The sequence below is a fragment of the Nelusetta ayraudi genome, unplaced genomic scaffold (genome assembly GCF_046127955.1).
Source record: "Nelusetta ayraudi isolate G7.1 ecotype Tasmania unplaced genomic scaffold, CSIRO-AGI_Nayr_v1 ptg000090l, whole genome shotgun sequence".
Taxonomy (NCBI): Eukaryota; Metazoa; Chordata; class Actinopteri; order Tetraodontiformes; family Monacanthidae; genus Nelusetta; species Nelusetta ayraudi.
Window position 1 is genome coordinate 4,741,850 of NW_027466140.1, and position 18,776 is coordinate 4,760,625.

At 46.6% G+C, this 18,776-nt stretch overlaps 1 protein-coding gene across 1 annotated transcript in view; it reads right to left on the bottom strand.

Moving 5' to 3' along the window:
* The window catches only part of tnmd (tenomodulin), a 52,710-nt gene extending 45,570 nt beyond the window's left edge, over window positions 1-7,140 (bottom strand). The window contains exons 1-2 of the mRNA XM_076046790.1: window positions 6,978-7,140; window positions 3,648-3,782 (exon numbers count right to left, since the gene is read on the bottom strand). Of these exons, the coding sequence (XP_075902905.1) occupies window positions 3,648-3,782; window positions 6,978-7,025 (183 nt within the window). The 5' untranslated portion in view covers window positions 7,026-7,140. The remainder of the gene's footprint in view (window positions 1-3,647; window positions 3,783-6,977) is intronic.
* Between the last annotated feature and the right edge of the window lie 11,636 nt (window positions 7,141-18,776).

The window sequence follows — 18,776 nt, forward strand, 5'->3', positions numbered from 1 at the left end:
GGAGGAGGAGCGGACGGAACAAAGAGGTCCGGCCGACGCGAGATTGCATCACATCGCGGTCGTATCCGTCCCTCGTCCCCTGTTGCATGTTGACATGTAGTCGCTGGGGTGAAAGGGGGAGGGGTGGGCGAACAGAGCCTCGGAACAATAAACAAACAAGGAAGTGGCGGCGACGGTGCTGCTGGTCGGCCTTGAAGAGCCGCGCACCTGTGACCGGTGGAGGAGCGGCGGGAGCACCAGTGTTCATTAAGGAGGCCGAGGCCTGACAGTGAGGCATTTAGGTAGGAGGCCATCAGGAGCGACAACTCTGCCGCTACCTTGGGAGAGGCGGAGGGAGAGGCGTCAAGGTGAGCGATGCAATTTCGACCCTGAATCATTGAGCACTTTCCGCCAGGTCTGACATTCATGTATTTCTTAAGGAAGTTTCTTTTTTTTTTTTTTTGGCACACAAGCCAACAGCACCTGCAAAGTCGCTCAGCGTTCCACAGGAAAAAAATAAAATAAAAAATGAAATAAAAAACAGTTTACAATGTCTGCAGGTTCACAATTACTCGGTGCCGAGTTGCTGGTGCAGATAATCTCGCTCAAAGTGGGTTATGAATTAAAAATAGAGGCAAATACGTCGCATCAAAACCAGATTCCGAGAAACAAATTGCACAAAGTGTGTCAGTGTGTGTGTGTGTCAGTGTCAGTGTGTGTGTTTGTGTGTGTTTTGTTTTCAAACACGGCTGTTGAAATTTTCATTTCGCTCGCACCCTTCCCTCTTAGATTCGCCAGCCAGACTCCATTTTTTTTCTCTCGCAGAGTTGCTGATGTAAACTGATAATAACGGAGGATTAATTTACAAGGAGGCAAAATCCCCCTGTGAGCATCGTGGCCCAGAACAATAAGGAGCACACAAGCAAACAGACATTTGCCTTAAGCCAAACGAGAGCGAATTGCAGAGGCAACTTGTCAGCGCTGTGTGTGCATGCATGCGCGCGCGAGAGGCAGCCCCGCCCACGTGCGCGAACGCACGTGCAGGCTCCTGCGGCAACACATGTTTTTAGGTAATTAAAAGACGGTCCCAAGTGGCCACTATGTCAGGTTGATGTACGGTGCGTAAAGCAAATTGCCAGTTTGTGGTTATTCACACAAAGTTGTGCGCACGAGGCGGTGGAATCCTCCCCCCCCCCCCCCTCCCGCCCGATGAACCTAAAGGGCAGAACAGGAAGTGCTTGTTGTCGCGGTCGTCCTGACTTCTAATTGGGACGCTGAGGTCGAAGCGAAATGTTGAGCCCTTGGTTGTAGCAAGCCACAGCGTCCTGGGTGCAACACTTCCATCGCACTGAAACCTGAACTGAGGACGCATGAAATTCCCAGCGAGCTAGTTGCTAGCAAGAACAGTTCGTTAGCATCTTAGAAAGCAGCTGGAGCAACAAAAAGTTTTTCCAGAAAAGCAGCCGTCTCAGGAATTCATCAGGAAGCCCAAATTCAAACTTTCATCCGTTGATTAATTGAGACAACTTTTGTACCCTTAAATAAATGGAGAGTAAAATGCAGTTCGATTTGAAAAAAACAAAGAAACAAAAAGTAACAGGAGCACCAGCAACTAGCCGTCTTAAGATAAGAAATGGTGGCGTCAGTGAATAACGACAGGTGGCAGGCATTGACTTTTCCCATGTGATTTATTAACAGCGCTGTGCTCCACCTATAAACAATGCTAATGAGAGTTAACTAAGAAAAAAACAAAAACAAACAAACTCTAATAAAGGTTGAAATTTGCAAAACCTCTAACTGAGGGCCTGTCGCTGTTGATGGATATACGGGCAGTTAAAGGAAATTTGTTATTGGCTCATTTGTTAAGCTGAAGTCGAGTTGAAGTCGTACATTAGCAGCGTCAGCTAGCCTCGAATGGCAGCGTAAAACAAAACTTCGTTGTGTGTTTTGTGTGTCGGTCTGGGTGGTGAATTTAAGCAGGTCAAGTAATTTAAAATCCCAAATTATTCAACCCCCCTGCAGATAATTTGAATGCGCTCTTTATTTTTCCCAGTTCCAGGTTACAATTTGCTAGGGTATGCCAGTGTTAGCTAGCACTTAGCAGTGCCCATATGTGGGATGGGGCTGAAGGTAGGGCTGAGACTTGCCGCTGGATTTTTTTTTTCCCATGGAGAACGACACAGGTAGGGGGCGCTGTGACGTCACCATCCACTGTAGATGTGGTGAGTAGAAGGAGAAGGAAAAGGCGTCCCTCCTCTGGCCAGATTGGATACGTTCAGGTGGCAGATGTTGCTCAGGATTAGCGGGTGAGTTGGAAGGTCCTGCTGTGCTGCATCTAACGCCAATACTTCACTCATCCGAGCAGGTTTCTCTTTATCATTTTTGCTGAGGGAATACAAGTTTTTGGCCCCCCCACCCTCCCGCCCCACACACCACCACCACCACAGCCTCGTGTCTCATGGCGCTTCCTCCCCATCTGACAGACAGGTGATCATTCTTTGAAGTGGCTCCATCACACTTGCTGACGCAGAGGCCGCGGAATGAGTCCCCCCCCCCCCCATCAAGACCCCATTAAAGCAGGAAGCTGGTCTTCGCAGGGTTTGATATTCATCGCCTTGGCAACCTCTGCCATCAACACATTTGGTGCCACGTGAGAATGATCACAGCTTATTAAAGTGGAAATAATGACTGCTCTACCTCTGGCGTGAAATATTTAACAAGGACAAAGGAGACGGCTCAAAGGTAATTCATATCGGGCTTGAAAGGAGGGAACACGGACAATGTGTTCTACACAGGAAGTGAAGGAGAGCCATGGTCACCCCGCCTCCATCCAATTTTTTTTTTCTTCTTCCGGATGCGGATAATGAGGAAGCTGTACGGCGAAAGACGTGTTGTGTGGCGTTCAGGTTGACAAACACAAGTCGCTCATTTTTAACCACAATTTCATTGAAGTCGTTTCTCCCTCATTTGCAGGTGCGCTCACGACGTATCGCGCTCCCAGTTATAGGATGTGAAATTATTGATGTATCCAGCCACCTCCCACTCCCCCCAAGACTCCCCCCTCCTCCTCCTCCAGCACAGGCAAATTAGCTTTTTGGGCCTCCTGGGAAAATCACGGCAACGACGCCGAGTGAAAATGTTCTCCATCAAGTGTGATTGAATTGGATTTTACAAGATGAATTGCCCGGACAGGGGTTTATCCCAATTACATTGCCGAGAGGTTCCAGTCCCGCCGCAGCCACTGCGGTCAGCAGCAATTAGGGTCGACTTTGAGTTATTAGGGTCGGTCATTGTCAGTCCAGCTCACTGTGTGAGCGCAGAGTAGATAAATGGAGCGTTTGTGGTTTTGGCGGTGGGATTGGTAGAATTACACATCTGACAGCCAAAGCCCAGCACAACAAAACACAGGCTGTCCCTCTTTTCCCTGCAACCCGCACTCCTTTTAATTTCCTGGAACACAATGCAGACGGCAGACAACCGCCCCTGGCTCCTTGTGTGGTCCCCTCCATTTCCCTTACTGGAGAATTATTTTCTTGCCTTTGATGTGATCTGGACGGTTCTGCTGCTGCGTGTCTTTCATCCAACCGTCCCCAAACCTGCACTCGACGGCGGGCAGCGGCAAATTAGGCCGGCAACTTGACCAACAGCGAGTTGATGTTTGTTCTTACCTTGCCCAGACTGGGGCTCCACAGGTATCTCAGGCTGAAAAAACACAGAGCCAAAACCAGGAGGACCAGCGTCAGGACCAGAGCCAAACACCAGGGATTGTAGAACCTGGACTTCTTTTCTTTCCCTCCTTCAACCTGCGAACAACATATTTTTCAGGTTAGGTAGAAAGAAGTTAGCTTTCCCTTGCCTCACGGCTTCGTGTGAGGACCATAAATGACAATGTAGGATCTCAAAAAACTCGCAGATGAACAGTGTCTTATCTTTTAAGATGTTTATCATCAAGATTCAATATTGCTGTAATTAAATTGTCTTTATGTAGAGCTAGGCTAGTCAAAAACCCATTTTGCTTTTGTCAGTTTTATTAATTAAAAAATCCCACGTCGTACTAATTCTTGAAAACTTTTTTTTATCTCTCAGCGCAGGCTGTAAGATTTAGAAAGAAGTTGAGGTCAGAGAGCACATGGCAAAAATGTTAACCTTTGATTTCTGTTCCCCCACATTATCCCAGATTGTGACCTGAATCAATGAATTGTTCAAAATTCTGCCGAATTTATCATCTCAGCCCGCTAACCTAGCCAGCTAACCTAGCTAGTAATTCTGAAGACTTCAACATTTCATCCATCCATCCATTTTCCATACCCGCTTAGTCCCGAGCTCAGGGTCACGGGGGTCTGCTGGAGCCTATCCCAGCTGTCTTAGGGCGAAGGCTGGGGACACCCTGGACAAGTGGCCAGTTCATCACAGGGCCACATAGAAACAAACAACCATTCACACTCACATGCACACCTACGGACACTTTAGAGTGTTCAATTGACCTCACATGCATGTTTTTGGAGTGTGGGAGGAAGCCGGAGAACCCGGAGAGAACCCATGCAGACACAGGGAGAACATGCAAACTCCACAAAGAAAGGTCTCAGGCCCGGGCCCCGGAATCGAACCCACGACCTTCTTGCTGTGAGGCGGCAGCGCTAACCACTGCGCCACAAACTCTTCAATGGATCCTTTGAAATGCTGCACTCTGGGCCTTTTAGCGTTTAGCGTTAAACATCGTTCTCCCTAAATGCAGACATGCAAAAAACCCCTCCAACATCATCTGTCACTCAGGGTGTGGGGCGCCTGTCTCCCAGTACTCGTTTCAACGGCACTCCTGAAAAATCGTGCCACGGACATCTCGCCGCAGTCATTACCGCGGCCGCTCGATGAGATGAAAGTCTGTCAGATGTGTAAATAAGAGCCGCGCCAAATACAAAACACTTCATTATGGAATTTTTGAACAAAATGCGGTGCCAAAGTGTAGTTGGCCAAAAGGTGATCCAGAAATTAATCGGCAATTGATTTGAGCTGTGGGCTGTTTTTCTTTTTTTTTTAACCCCTTTTTTTCCTCAGTCTTCTCGCCACTGTTTTTTTTCCTTTCATGAATTTGAAAGCATCAAGTATCTATCTATCGTTCTATCTATCTATCTATCTGCATAATTCAATTCGACACTTCCTTTGTTTCACTGTTCAATGTGTTCCGGTGGCTCTGCTCACTGTGCAGAATGCCACCACTGCTGAGGCTACAGGAGACAAAAATAAAACCATCTCGAAGCAGAGCGTCGGTGGAGAGCCGTCTGCGGCAGGAAAGGTTATGTTCATTAATTTTTTCCCCTACCCCCTCAATTGGAAACTCCTCCTGTTGGAGCCAATTCCACTGAGCTTAAGGCCACAAATTAATAAAGACGGGGCTTTTGTTCCAGCGGCGCTCCGGCAGGGAGCGACTGAAAGTTTCTGGGCCACGTTTTGTGATCTCGGAGGACAACAGGAATGCAGATAGGCGAGGAGAAGGAAGCAACTTTAATTAGCGAAATTGGTGTCTCTTATCTCAGTGTCTCCTAAAATGACAATGAGGCAGGTTGGGTTTTTCTATTGTGGCCGAAGCCACTACAGTAGGTAATCTGCTGTCGCACTTTAACACGCTGACATTGTCGTAATTATTGTCGAATAATTACGACTTCTGTGACTTGTGTCGCCGCCAATTTTCCCGCCGCTGTTTCTAAAGGTGGCCTGCAGGTGGAGAGATGCACCGGGGGAAATGTGCACTTTTGATTTCTGCGAAATGCATTACCGGTGTGACTTTTTGGGAAGGACAGAGGAAACATTATTCCACAGAGGACACTTTGAACTTTGCATTATTGAATTCTGCTATGTTATTCCTCTTCAACTGACATATGAGAGACACTAACAGCGAAAAATACGAAGCGGGTCAAGGTATTGAACTTCCCTCAAACGGGGAGAAAAGTCGAGCCAATAAATTCCTTAAATTGAACATTTCTTTGAGCTATGGAAAAAAAAAAAAAAAACAGTGGCTGAAATCTCTCTGCTCTCCAGAGGGAGGTTGCGTAAGCAGCAGTGGAAAGAGAGCAAAAAAAAAAAAAAAGATGAATCTTTTTCTATGTGCGCGTTGAGTGTCTCGGTGGGAGAAGGTTGGATTCAGAAAGACGCAGAAAGACGGAAATAAAGGCAGCGGCGGAGAAAGTCTATTGTTTCTTTTAAAGGTTGAAGAGTTTTGATCCAGACGGCAGATTTAAGAGCGTCTGCGTCAGCCCCCTGCTGTTATCTTTAAATGTGGGAGAACTTCTTTACAAAGCCAATAGGAGCAAGAGGAAAAAATAACAAAACAGAAAAAATAAGCAGGCCACATCGTCAACAAGCAGAGGGAATTTGGTGGGATACTGGGCTGTGAGTGTTTAATTCCCGAAAGAATGATGTGAAACTGTGTTTTTTTTTTTCATTGTGAGTTTCCTTTTTTTTTTTTTTCTAGAACTATACATAGAAATATAACAGAGACACAATGCAGCAAAGAGTTAAATTAAAAGCCCCTAAATTCCCTCCGCTGAATAATGTAAAAATCTGACGGGAAGCGTCTGAGTGCTGTGCAGATGTGGGCTGCGAGGCTGCTTGTGCAATAAAGAGGCGAGAGCAGAGTTGCAGGTGAAACTCGGAGGCACCAGAGTGGAAAGGAAGAATGAAAGCCAAGGTGAAAGGAAAAGTTATTATTTGGGAGGGGGGAGGGGGGGGGGGGGGATTCAGATCAGGGCACGAACGGCCTGAATTTATTTTTCCCTTTCACGACTGTACAAGTGTACAAAAAGCACAGCGGCCGGCACAAAAGGTTTTTTCTCTCGGATGCTCCTCGTCCAGATCCAAGTGTTAAAGTTTCAAGCTTTCCATTTTGCTGCATGCGCGCACGCAAAACTCAGCACAGTCTCTGCATTCACAAAAACTCTCAGCAAGCTCGGGCTAAATTGCAAAATTACAGCCGGGGTGAGATATTTTAAAGGAGAACTCACGTCCTTCCACAGGGTCTGCTGACTGCTGGCTTGGCTGCGAGCCTCCATGATGCGAGCGAGGAATCTTCTCGGTGGCCTTCAGCCGCAGGGAGGAACACCAGGGCACTGCGCAGAGGAGAGGAGAGGAGCCCCGGCTTCATCCCGCCGCTGTAATTTGGGGAGTGTACCAAAGGGGGAGGGAAGTGGAGACGGAGTGGAATTACTGAAACGTTTGCGATAGCCATTACCAAAAAAAAAAAAAAAAAGCGAGGCGGCAGATGTCTCCTCCCGCTGCCGCCGCATTCAAAGGTGGAAAAACCACAAAGGCGGCCGGGGCTGAGAGAAGAGTCTGTCTTTTTGATGGCGCACGTAAACACGGCAAGATGCCGCGCACACACAGACTCTGTGTGCATTCTTGGATAGGAAAAAAAATAATGGGAAGAAGAGAAGAAAAACCTGTATTTTTAGAGCTATTTGGTGATAAAAGGGGATGTGGGACAGGGCAGAGTGAGGCTGGAACTGAGGGCGTGATTGCATTTTGCTTCCCCGCGTCTTTGCATTTCTCACTCCGGCTTCCGTCGCCTCTCGTCAACCGCTTCTCAGCGGCTGTGCAGCCGACCTGCTGCCCTGCGTGACCTTCCTCTTCCTCTTCCTCTTCTTCTTCTTCTGCAGCTCCGATTCCAAACTCTGGCACGGCTGCCTTTTCTCTTTTCTTTCGCTTCCTGAGTTGCAGCAGGCAGACAGTAAATGAACAAACTTGTTTTTTTGCCTTCTCCTGCAAGTGTGCGAGTGCAAGTTTTTCTCTTTTTTTTTTTTTTTTTTTTCACTCCCCAGCTTTTACTATGGCGTCCCATTCATTTCAGTGGAGTTGCTCACCTAGCGCGTAAGCTGAAAAGGTTTTCGGTGCCAATCTGGGATCCACTTCTCATAATGTGGTGTTTGTCTGTGTGGTCCTGCAGTGCAGTGGCGACCGGTCCAGCGTGTAGCCCCGCCCCCTTCCTGAGGCATTGGGGACAGACTGATGAGTGGTGGCAGGAGGATCGATAGTTGGGAGATTTTGCCCCGGTATTGTTTGTATTTATGAGAGGAGGTGTTCCACTTGATTTGTTTGATTCTACTTCGACATGTCGACCGATCATCCCGGACCGCTCGCACGCACACCGCACGACTTCCTGTCTGTCTGATCGCTTGAGGGGCCTTAAGAGAAACACGGCACGTCCAAAATGAAGAAACAGACGGAGGAGAGAAAATGAAATATCTTGGAGCAAAATCAACAAATAGTGCGACCGAATCTCCCCCCACACACACCTCTGTCTGCCTCTTTGGAAATGAACTTTTTATTTATTCACCCCCCACCACACCGTCCTTTTTATTTTTCCTCCCAGGAATGCATCGGCAGTAACTTTAAAAAAGAAAGGCACGTCTTGAGGAATGTTTAAAAAAAAAAAAAAAGTAGAAACGCCAGCCCTCCAGCTTCAGAACTGCGCACGCGGATCATTCGACAACGCCGGAAGAATAAACATCCGAGTGCAGCAACAACAAGGCAGAACACACTTCGGAGTTGCGATAGAATTTATGAACACCTGAGGAGCCGTTGCCTCCACAAATCACAGTGAAACTGTGCAAGGAGGCCGTTATGTTTGCAATAAAAGCCGCTTCGAGCGACGGCGGCAGGAAATATTAGCCGCCGCGTTTCTGTTTTTCCGCTTTCAGGTTTGACTGCTCTCGATTCTGAGTTTGAGAAAACTCCCCTGGTTTCGGCACCCGAGCCCGGCAGCAGTCACCTGCCCGGGTTCCCACACCGAACAGCGACACCCGCCAATTATTTAGCTCTGCTAAATCATCACGTCCAAGCTGCCACTGTTTGGTTGGCACACAGTCGCAGCCGCTTGTTTGAGGGGCTCCGGCCTGCAGCGGTGTGTCATTTAACCCCCCTCCCCCACCCGTGGGCCCCCCGACAGCAGTGCGGTTTTCCCAGTCGGTCTGGCAATGCCGGGGAAGGTGAGAATGTGCTCCAGCTGTTTTAGATTTCCATCGTGCCGGGCGCGCTAACGTGGTGTCAGTCAAAGGGAATCTCGAGAAGCGGAGCAATTGCTGCAGAGGAGGTGGGACGTCTCGCGCTGCGAAGGGGCGCTGGGAAGAAGGACAAAGGCTCAGGGGAGACTCCATTTTGCAGGACTTTGATCTATACCCGAGACGCACGACGGGAGGATGTCCTCGGGACCAGACGGGACTGAGGACCGTCTCCAGATCCGGGACCCGGTGGCGCCGTCTCGGCCCTGAAAACGACCTCCTCCGTCAGCGTGTGATCACCTCAAATAGTGGGTTTAAAACGGTGGAGATGCTTCAATTTCAGTTATTATGTCTCCCGTCTCCTGATTATCGTTGCTTCTTTGTTCCCAAATAAAGACCTGCGAGTCTGTCATTCTTATCTCACTGATGGAGCCGCAGCAGAGAGGCTCTGGTTTAGGGCCCTGCGCGCTTTCAAAGTGACAGACAAAAAAAGTTAAAGTTTTAGGACACACAATTCCAATGGGGAATCATTCCCTTCTTCAACCCAACACATTCAACCTTTCCAGCACCGGACTGACCGAACCCGCTGCTGTTTCCTGAGCCGCACCCGTGGTCATCAAAGGACGAGGTCAGAGGTCGTCCTGATGCCGAGCCACATTGCAGACGACACTCGCAGTTTTTGTGCTTGGAAAATGAGTGAGAAATGGAAACATTTCCTTGCTTCCACTTAAGCACTTCCACCTCTCAAGCGCACGTTGCTTAAAATTCTTCTCAGTCGCTCATTTTGAGACACTTTAGATGATATTTCACGGCGGGCTTTGACAGGAAAACGCTCCGCTTATTTACCTTTTCAATTGACTTATCCTCCATCAGCGGGTTGAAAGGAACAAACAAACAAAGGGACAAATAAATCACAAAAGAACTCAAACAGCATCCGGCCTGTTTGTGTGAGCCGCGGCAGTTATTTTTGCTTTGGTCTCATTGGAAAGCGCACAAAGCAAAAGCTTAAACCGTCGGGGTTAAATGTTACCCAGTGATTGCGGCTTAAACACTATTTCACAAGCCTCGAGTTCCACTTCACGGCCGATTTACAGGAGCAAACGGGGCGGGGGGGAGGAAAATAAATAAATAAAAAAAGGAAGGTTCAGTCAATGCCAGCTGAGGTGGAACATTCCAGCCAAACCCGGTCAACCTGCAAGCGGTTCAGCGTGGCAGCCGACAGTCGAGGACGCATTAAGTCTGTCCGATCTGATAGCCGCGCGACCTCGTCAGCTCTTTCCCATTGATAGAAATCTTCACAATTACGGGGGGACCTTTTTTTTTTTTTTTTTTTCAAGTGGTGGGTCTTTTGGTGAAAGTGTCGCATCAGCAGCAGATTTGGGGCTTCGGTCACCCCCCAGCAGACCTCCTGCCACCTCCACCCCCCCCCCCCAGCCCTGGAGCATTCAGTGGCAGGCTGGGGTTTTGACACCCACAGAATAGAATAAACAGCAGTTTAGTCCCTGGTGCAGGCAGATGGCCGCAGATTAGAGCAGAGGTTGATGAGAGGAGCAGAGGCAAAGCAGGAGGTGTGACAAAGTAAACATTTGCTTGCTGCTCATCTTCCTCCTCATCTTCCTCCTCGTCATGCTGGCGGGTCTGACAGTTTTGATGGAATTTCACTCTTTGGTATACGTTGCCCCTGTGCAAACACAGATTACGCGCTGTGACCAAAAGCAAGGCTCGTTACAAATCCAGCAGACCAAGTTGCCGTTTCTTTCTGTCTTCGTTCCCTTTTTTCCCCCCTAAATGAACTGTTTACAATCCGACAGCAGAGCTGCAGAACAGCTTGTCGTACAACTTCGGGCGACTACTACCTACAAACTTCCAGAGTATTTTTGGCTTGGCCATCTGGGGAGAAAGCTGTTCCTCCTTCTTTTCATTTCACAGGGTTTTCTCCATTCTTCAAAAAGAAATAAAAATAAAATAAGACATTCAATGCAACAACAAATAATAATTTTGCTCATCTTTTCTCCACTTTAACTTTAAAGTTTGAAGGCCACGGCTGCTTCTCCCACTTACTCACTCCCCCCCACCCCTTTCACTGCTATTTAGCCAAACATTCCAATCAATCCCAAGCAGTGTAGGGAGAGCAGACATGCGCGGCGAGACCAAGGTGGAACACTTTTGTTTCCTGACTTTAATAATGTTGCAGCATCAGCCCAAAGGTATTTCTTGGAAGCTGTCGGCAGCTGTGTTTAAGGGCGTCAGTGCAAAATTCATAGGAAGTATTCAAAGCATTATATCAGAGCGTGACTGGTAAACTTCTCAAGGTGGAAAATTTCAAGGAAAAATATTGAGCAAAAAGAACAAAAAACATGAAGTATTTACCGCTAACTTTATGACTCTGACGATGTGATGGAGTTGAAGAAAGATTTTATAACATATTTTGTGCTTTCCACATCAAAAAAGACTACATCTTTGACTTTGGCTTTAAAGCTTTGCCGCTGGATTCACAGGTGGATGATGAAATCATCATGTGACCCTGCAATAAAATTCTGACAGCGTCAGAAATTTGGCACCACCACCACCTGGCAGAAAGGTTACTGACGACAAGTTTACTGTGGTGCAATGACTTCACTTTGCAACAGTCAACATTCAGTTTCTGTAGTGGAGTAAAAAGTGGAAGAGTCTGGAGTGAAAATGAAAAAAAGGAGGAAGCCTGCTCCTGGGGAAGTCCTCTGGAGCAGACGGGACCGAGGACCGTCTCCCGGTCCGGCACCTGACCCTGTGGTGGCGCCGCCTCGGCTCTGAAAACAACCTCCTCTGTCAGCGTGTCATCATTTCAAATGGTCGGTTCAAGCAGCGGAGATGCTGCGATTTCAGTCATTATGTCTTCCGTCTCCTGTTTATTATTGTTGCTCTTTGTTCCATTATGAAGAGCTGCGAGTCTGTTATCTCGCGTTTGAATCTCATTGATGGAGCCGCAGCCGAGAACGTTGCGGGTGATGTGACTTGACCCCCCCACCTTTTTTTTTTTTTTTTTGTCAGATTCTTGATGACCTGCCGCTCTTTGCTGCGCTTCAGACGTGAATGAGAACGGTGACGCTGTGAATGAGACGCATGGTTTTCTGCACTTGAAAAAAAAAAAAAAGAGTGAAAAGAGGAAACCTTTTGGTCTTGTCTCTTTACCACTGCCACCTACTGAGAGGCGTCAGCAACACAAAGTCGGAATTCTTTCAATGGCTCGTTTTCTGACACTTCACATGATAGTGGTGACGTGTTTTATCTTTTCCATTACCTGTCCTGCTCATGTGAACTCTGTCAGCGTCAGCGTCTTAAAAGAAAATAGCTGAAAATAAGTTGAATAATAAAGCAGATCATCTCATCTGAGATCGACGTGTGGCTGTCTGTCGCCGGTCTGACTCGAGTCTTGCTGTGGAAGGTTGAGACCGAGTTGTTTCCTGTGTGAAAGCTCGCCTTGAGAGCAGCTGTCTCGGATTTAACCTCAAGCTGGCTCGCACCAAAAAAATCAGCCTGAAGGGGGCGACCTTGAGTGTCCTCCTTTTCCTGGTTCCCCTGTGTGAGAGTTGAGTCAGGAAGATCGTCTGGAATGAGAACCTTCCCGACTGAACGCTAAAAACAATTTGCTGCGGCGCCCCCTGAAGGCAACGCCTCAAAGGATTTGGTACCTTCACCAGAAATGACGTTTTATACTGATGTGTGTTCACGCGCGATGTAGGCCGCCATTAAGTTTCATTGTCCAATCTGCTCGCCCTGTTTATTAGCCCTGCGCCGCAGCCTGCCATGAAATTATAAGGCTGTTAAAACCGGCACGCAGTGTGCAGCCGGCAATGAGCTGCTCACTGCTGCTCTTTTGGGATGATAATATGATAGCGACTTGCATTGTTTAGACGTGATGGGGGGGGGGACACTTTCATCTGGACACGACGCGCTTTTATTGAGTGCGTGTTTTATTCTGAAAGAGTTTCCTGGGACCGCGTGCGGCCCTGTGCAGGCAGCGAAAAGAACGGCTCTTGGATTTATGAGCTCCTTCAGATGGGATGGTCTCTGGCCATTAAGAGCTTTGGGACAGAAGGATTTCACATTCCTTCCTGGGGTTTACAGGCAGCCGGCGCAGAGAGGCCAGTTCAGCAGAAATATGCAGTTTTTTTTTTTCTCTCTCTTTTTCTTCTGCTGGCACAAGTGGCGCAGCAGCAGCAGTTCTGAATCAGCTGCAGTCTTTGGTGACTTTGCACAGCAGCGTCATTATAGAGAGCTACAATAGGTTGCAAGTGGAATGTGTAGTATTTGTGTGAGTAGTATATCTTTGAGTTTTTGTCAAAGATCGGCCTGGTTATAGTGGAAAGGAGGTGTTCTTTTGAAATGGGACTCCTGGGAGGTGCTGGTCGGGACGCAGTGGGGTTCAGGCTAACACTGTCCAGGGTGGCTTTGTGTCTTTCTTCTTGTGTTGTACAGCTACACAAGTGGAAACAAAACTGAGTGAAAGACATTTGTGAAGTTTACATTGTCCCCATTTGCTGAAACAAACGTTTCTTGTTCTGTTTTTTTCAGCAAAAATAATTCTGCCACTAGGTGGCACCACTCAGGTCAAACAGGGCACACACTCCTGTGTGATTTGATTGGCAGACTGGCTCCAACCTGATGGTCTTGAGCTTGCAGGTGGAGCTCATCATGAACCGGCAGTCACAAATCCTCCCTCACCGCCTCTGTCTAGACCAGTGGTTCTCAAACGTTCTCTGTCACGCCCCACCTTGGAGGAAGAAAGTCTTTCATGCCCACCCCAAGAAAAAGTTTTGGGCTCGAAGCCCAAACTTTGACGTGGCTGTGTCTTGAGGGATCCCGATGAACCTGCAAGTGGCCCCATGTCTCTAGGACAAAGTTGACTTTTGACCCCATAGACTTGCATGGCATTAGGCCTAGACAAAAAAAACGTGGTCGTCTCCAACTGTCTCTTTGGGCTTCAGTGATGGTAGGAGAGACAGTGCTGCACACACACACACACACACACACACACACACACACACACACACAAATGCCATATGCACTAACACAGCCGGCACAACAAAGAGATAAAAGCCACACTAATGGCCAAAAATGTCATGAGTGGCACTAATTTATGAAAATCTTTGCTACTGTGTGAAGGGTCGACGACCTGTAAATGTTAAAAATAAAAATACGAATACCCTCTTGAATTCCTGCCGCACCAATACTGATGATTAGCTTTACGCTAATAAAATCCCACCTATTAGAGTCCAAATTCAACCCCCTGCCTCCACCCTGACCGCCCCAGTTGGCACCAGTTTATCTGCACTCAACTGAATTTGTTCTGTGCTAATCGTAATTACTGCGCTTCATTAGAGTACTTGCAAGACACGATTAAGAATGAGACGATTCTTGATTTAATTTTTTTGATTAACAAAAACAGCAGTGCACTCGTAAATCGTGTGTTTTTTTTTTTTTTTAATTTCCAGCGCATTGTGGCAAAATAAGATTTCAAAATTTTGCTTTGAGACAAATTTAAGATGAGGCTTAAATTTTGAGCTTTTTGTTGATATGTTTCTTTAAACCACGGTTTTTCTTTTCCTCCACCGCTCGCTCTGACACGTCGATGGCACCGCCGCAGAGCGCAGGGGCCAGCAGGTTCACTTCCCCGCGACAGCAGAGAAAGCCAAACAGAATGAAAGGTCAAGTCATAGCGGCAGCACGCCGAGGCGCCGCTTGGTGCCAGTCTTTGGTGCCAGGCGTGCTGAGGTCCGCTCCGCACACACAGAAACAAGTCCAAGTAACCAAATGCGCATCAGCCTCCGTGGCGAGACCTTTGATGGAGGAACGCTTTGGCCGTTTGAAAGAACCAAGGAGCTTCAGAGGACGGACGGACGGCGGGGAAGGGAATGCGTGTGTTTGGTCTTTAGTGCGACTCGCGGGATGAAACGCGTTACGAAAACGTTGTTGTGTCCATGTGGGAAACAGCCCCTATGTTGTTGTTGTTTTTTTTAACAGGGATGGGCCTTCAAAAACACTTGCTGTGATTGGCCAGAGCTTCTGGGTCAAAATCAAAGCATGTTGCTTCAGCGCCAATGCTAACAGTGCTAGCGCAGCACTTGCTGTTGGTTGCTAGTGTAAATATTTCAAGAACTGGTATTGGAGCAATGCATTTGCAAAATTACCACTATTAGTTTTTGTTTGTATTGTATTGATAAATGTATTAATTCCAAATCTGGGTGATGTAATGCATTTTAACCTGAACATATTTTACTTTCAATGTATTTTCTAAGAACTCAACACTATCGCGGGACAGTCCAGTGCCGGAGAAAAAGATTCTGCAGCTCAAAGAGCAGATGCGTCGCCGGGAAAGGGCTGGAAAGCTCATTAATTGGAGAACATGAGAAGTAAATAAGAAATCAATGTATTCAATTGCCGAAACAAGCCCCTCCCTTAAATGGTCACTGTCCAATCCGACGGCAGCAGCGGTCACCATAGGATAAGTCAATGGTTTTGGAAAACAAACAATTTGATTCATTTTCCTTAAATCTTTGCATCTTTTCGCATTTGTGATCATCCAGAGCTAATGATGGGACAATAATCACTTGTTTTATGCACAATGTGTGGGGAATATTTTGACACAGTAAGAAAGCAGGTAAATAAGAGCGTGGATTACGGCTCCTCGAATCTTTTCCATATTTATGCATTCATCCCCCACCTCGTGAGGGAAGCTATTCGCCGGTGGATTTTTTCAATTTCTTGCCTGATGGGACAGGTGTATTTACCTACGTAATTGTATTCCTCATGCAATTCATAAAGCGATCAAACATTAATGCAATTCCGGGGGTTTGAAGAGAGGCCGATGCGTGAAAATGATCTCCGCGGCAACATTGCGAAATTGTTCCTCTCGCTTTGCAACTTTTGCCGCCACCCGCAAGTGGAGCAAGTCTTTAGTCGGGAGAAAAATGTTTTCTGCCTTTAAGGACGTGTCGGAAACCTCTTTCATTTCTGCAGCGGCAGCAGTGCTGTGAGAGGAAGAAGATGGAACTCCCAAAAAAAAAAAAAAAAAAAAAAAAGAGCAGGTAAAGCAGATATTATTTCTCCCCTCGCCGTGATGATCTTGACTCGTCTTGGCACAGGTGCGTTTGGTTTGTGTCGGGGGGCTCAGCGGGTGGGTGGGTGGGTGGGGGGGGGATGCGCTGGGTGGCTGCCTGAATGATTTTTAAGCTCCCTCCCGCCGTCCCGGCGTGGCTGCCGCCGTGTCAAACAATGGAGGCGAATGCGAGTCGCAGCCAAATGGTAATTACCTCTGCACCCGGCAGGAGCAGGCCAATTGACTCGCAGATGAATGACAACAGGTAAAGGCCAGCGATTAGCCGCGGGGCCCCGGCAAGCTTTGTTTGGCACACGTGGAGAGGAATTTTTCAATATAGGCCAGCGGATACGCTTCGCTTATTACGCTCTTTATGATTATTATTGCGCAGACTTATCGCCTTCGTGACGAGCAAAACTTTGTCCGGTGCCAAAAACTTTGCTTATTGCAACCGACCAAGCCGGTGGAGCGTGTCGCGCTTCGTATTGGTTTAATTTTGCATAGTGCCGCCCCGCTCAGGTTCCAGCCTGACCCGAGCGGGTCGACGGTGACCTTTAAAGGCCACTAGAGGGCTCACTCTGTGCTTACAGAACCAGGGTTACAATAAGACAAACTGCCATTACAGCCGCGGTGATTTCAGCAGGGATGACACTAAATTAGTGGCTGCGTGCTGGTTTTATTTTCCGGCCGCCTCTCACTTTGTCGCCTATAGTCCAATAATTAATGTACACTAATTGTGTTTTCATCTATCTGTCCCAAACAATTGGCGGGCGTAAAATATGCAGACGGTGACTTTAATAGCAACCAGACAAAGATGTTATTGCCTCATAAATCATAATAAGTCACTGCAGCGGCATCGTGGACATTAAAGGTCCCACACTGCAGCAATGAAACTTGTCACTGTATTGTTTTGGATTGTGTGGAACGTCAAATCCTCTTTTTCTGCCCAATACCTTCACAAAGTCTCACTTCTGGTCATCAAAACCACTCCCTGGCTACTTTCTAGCAGACAGTGCTTTCATTCAGCTCCATTTTTTTTTTTAAATATCCAAATGTAGCGAGGACAACCTTATGAGTGTTGTAATGAACTAAAAAACTTGTTTAGGTTTCAACAAACTTATGACACACAGGGGCCGAAGGACAAGAACCCAGGTCAGATAAAATAGTCAAAGTGATTCAATGTTGCATAAATGAGCTTACTTAAATTATGGAACACAATTCTAAATGAATTAAATTTCAAAACAGCAATTTTTAAATAGTCCCGAATGATGAGAATAAATCTCTGGAAATTGTCATCGGAGAACACAAAGCAGCAATTAGTCTGAAGTTTTACAAAACGGTTCATTTACCTAAAATGGTGGTTTTCAATTTCTTCCTCCGTCCTCAAGGAATGAATGGAATTTTTTGTCACCCATTAAACGCTGATTAAATGAATCACTATCAGTCAAAGTCAAATGATTCATTTAGCACACAGACGCATTAATTATGCACGATGCTGATTTAGCTGCAACCATGTGATGAGAACTGAATAAATCCCGTCAGACACACAATCACTTGTAATCTATAGTGACTCGTGTGACATCTGTTCCACTAACAGCAGGTTTGAATATTAGCGCTTTAAAAAAATATTGCGGCATCATATATTGTTTTTGCGTTCACATTATATTCGTGCACGGAAATGAACTTCCACAGGTCTTAAATTAAAGTTTGTGGGCAGGAAGCAGGAAGTGACATCACTAGGCATGTGACAGGGGAAACTAATGGAGGCCTGATCCCTGAAAGTCTTCATGCTGCCGGCTGAGACTTGGCACGCAGGTAAACAGCATTTTTATACATTTGTGTTGAAATTGCACAAACTCACGACAACATTCAGGCTACCTGCAGTTGATTCTACTGCGAGGAGATGCTGACAAGAGATAAAATCCCCCGTTGCGACTGTCAATTGAGTGTAACGAGTACGTGACATGCTGTGCTTTTTAACACTCAACTGAAAGAAATGAAAATGATCTGAGCCCAAAGTGCAGTCAGTTGTTCTTTTTTCAGCAATCAGTTTTTTTCATGCACTCTGTTTTTTTAAGCTTTGAATGATGCGCGTGTGATTGTCAGACAACATGAAATTGTTGCCTTTGAAAGGTTGAGTTTCATTTTCACCACGGCTTTTCCTCCAAGCTGTGGTTTATGGTTCTGTGTTGTTTTTAATTTATTTTTTTATCTATCCAGGCACAAAGTGAAGGTATTTTCTGTACATGTTCATACGTTTTACGCACAAATGTACTCGCTGTGCTGCTTCGCTGTCAAAGTTGTATTTAAAGCTAAAATGAGTTGTTCACCTTGAAAGAGAAATGATACATTTAACACATTTTACATTGACTTCATGCACGAGAGTCCTTAAGAATTTGCTCTGCTTCTTTCACAATAGCTGCCTTTCGCTTACAGTTTTTTGTAAAAATAAAAGCAATATTTCTAAAATATCGACAAAGTGCTTTGATTTGCAGGCGCTTTCATTGAATCATTTTTGTAAGATCTCGTCCCTCGAGACCCCACTTTGAGGAGGATGGAGGTACAACTTTTCTTGTCTAAATCTGCATTTCGTTGTTGTTTGCTGTCAAGAATGGTTGTTAAATTTTTCTCCTTGATTACTTGTAAAAAAATATTCTCCTAAATGGTCTCCTCCTCCGTCCAAACACAACGCACCATTTTCACTTGAAGTGAATTGGTCACGTGACCCC